Source organism: Lolium rigidum, chromosome 3, assembly GCF_022539505.1.
Source record: "Lolium rigidum isolate FL_2022 chromosome 3, APGP_CSIRO_Lrig_0.1, whole genome shotgun sequence".
NCBI lineage: Eukaryota > Viridiplantae > Streptophyta > Magnoliopsida > Poales > Poaceae > Lolium > Lolium rigidum.
In genome coordinates this window covers 240,459,309-240,460,507 of record NC_061510.1, presented here as the reverse complement: position 1 = coordinate 240,460,507, position 1,199 = coordinate 240,459,309, and the positions used below count along the sequence as shown (strand labels likewise).

General features: G+C 49.5%; 1 protein-coding gene across 1 annotated transcript; it reads left to right on the top strand.

The window, feature by feature from the left end:
- Window positions 1-647: 647 nt before the first annotated feature.
- On the top strand, window positions 648-1,199 carry LOC124699201 (probable calcium-binding protein CML25/26). The gene has a single exon (XM_047231538.1). The coding sequence runs from the start codon at window positions 741-743 to the stop codon at window positions 1,197-1,199; it is 459 nt and encodes a 152-aa protein (XP_047087494.1). The 5' UTR covers window positions 648-740.

The window sequence follows — 1,199 nt, the reverse complement described above, 5'->3', positions numbered from 1 at the left end:
CAGTTGACGTGCAAGTCTAATGGGCTTCGATCGCTAGCTAACCGTTCACGCCTCCTTTGGCCAGCTCCATCGCCATCTCATATCGATCGATCCTCTGCTGCCATTAACACGATTATTAATCTTGGGTTATGGCTATTTTTCTTGCGCCACATGCATGCATGAGCTAGTATTTGACTTTTTTTCCTTTTCTTTTTCGGGTAGCTGGTATTTGATCTTTAGTTTTGGCTATTAATATTAAGGGTGTGCCTATGTCTAAGTTGACTGAGATTTTCTTAAGTCTCAGTCAACTCAGAAAAGTGCAAAGAAAAGTGCAACTCGGTTTAGTTGCACATTTCTATCAGAAAAGTGCAATTGCACTTTTTAACAGAAAAGTGCAACTCAAAGCATATTTTTGTAATTGACTTAGACTTAAGATACATAGCAAAACCTTAATATTAATGCAATGATTGATAAATCCAAGGGTGTAGAGGTGATCCAGAATAGTTTACGCGTAACTGAACATGGCATGTGTTGTTCGTACAAGACGCGGAAACTAAGGTGTCGTTGCTGACGAATTTGCTCCATCAATGCCAACGTATTACCTCATATAAATACCTCAACACGCGCGCCATATTATCATCCTCAATCGGTTCAAGGCACACATTAAGTTGGCAACTCCAAATACGGTTACGTGCCTGCAAAATTTACGGAGCAGCAAGCAAGATCGAATAGTACTCCTAGTCTCCTACACTCAATCGATCATGCTGGTAATGGAGGCATCGTCGGTGTTCACCGCCTTCGACAAGGACGGGGACGGCAAAGTGTCCGCCTCCGAGCTGCGGTGCGGCCTGGAGTCGATCCTGGGCGAGGACGTGGCGGAGGAGGATGCGGCGGCGATCCTCGCTGCAGCGGACGCCGACGGCGACGGGCTGCTGAACCAAGAAGAGTTCTCGAGGCTAGCCGCCGACGCCCACGAGAACGACGACGACGTTGCCAAACGAAGGTGCTTGATGGAGGCGTTCGGGATGTACGCAGCGTCCTCGTCCACGGAAGACATGGCGACGACAATGATCACGCCGGCGAGCCTGGGGCGGACGCTGAGCAGGCTGGGTTCGCACGAGCTGGGCGTGGAGGAGTGCAGAGCCATGATCTGCAGGTTCGATCTCGACGGCGACGGCGCCCTCTCATTCGACGAGTTCAGGGTCATGATGATGGCATAA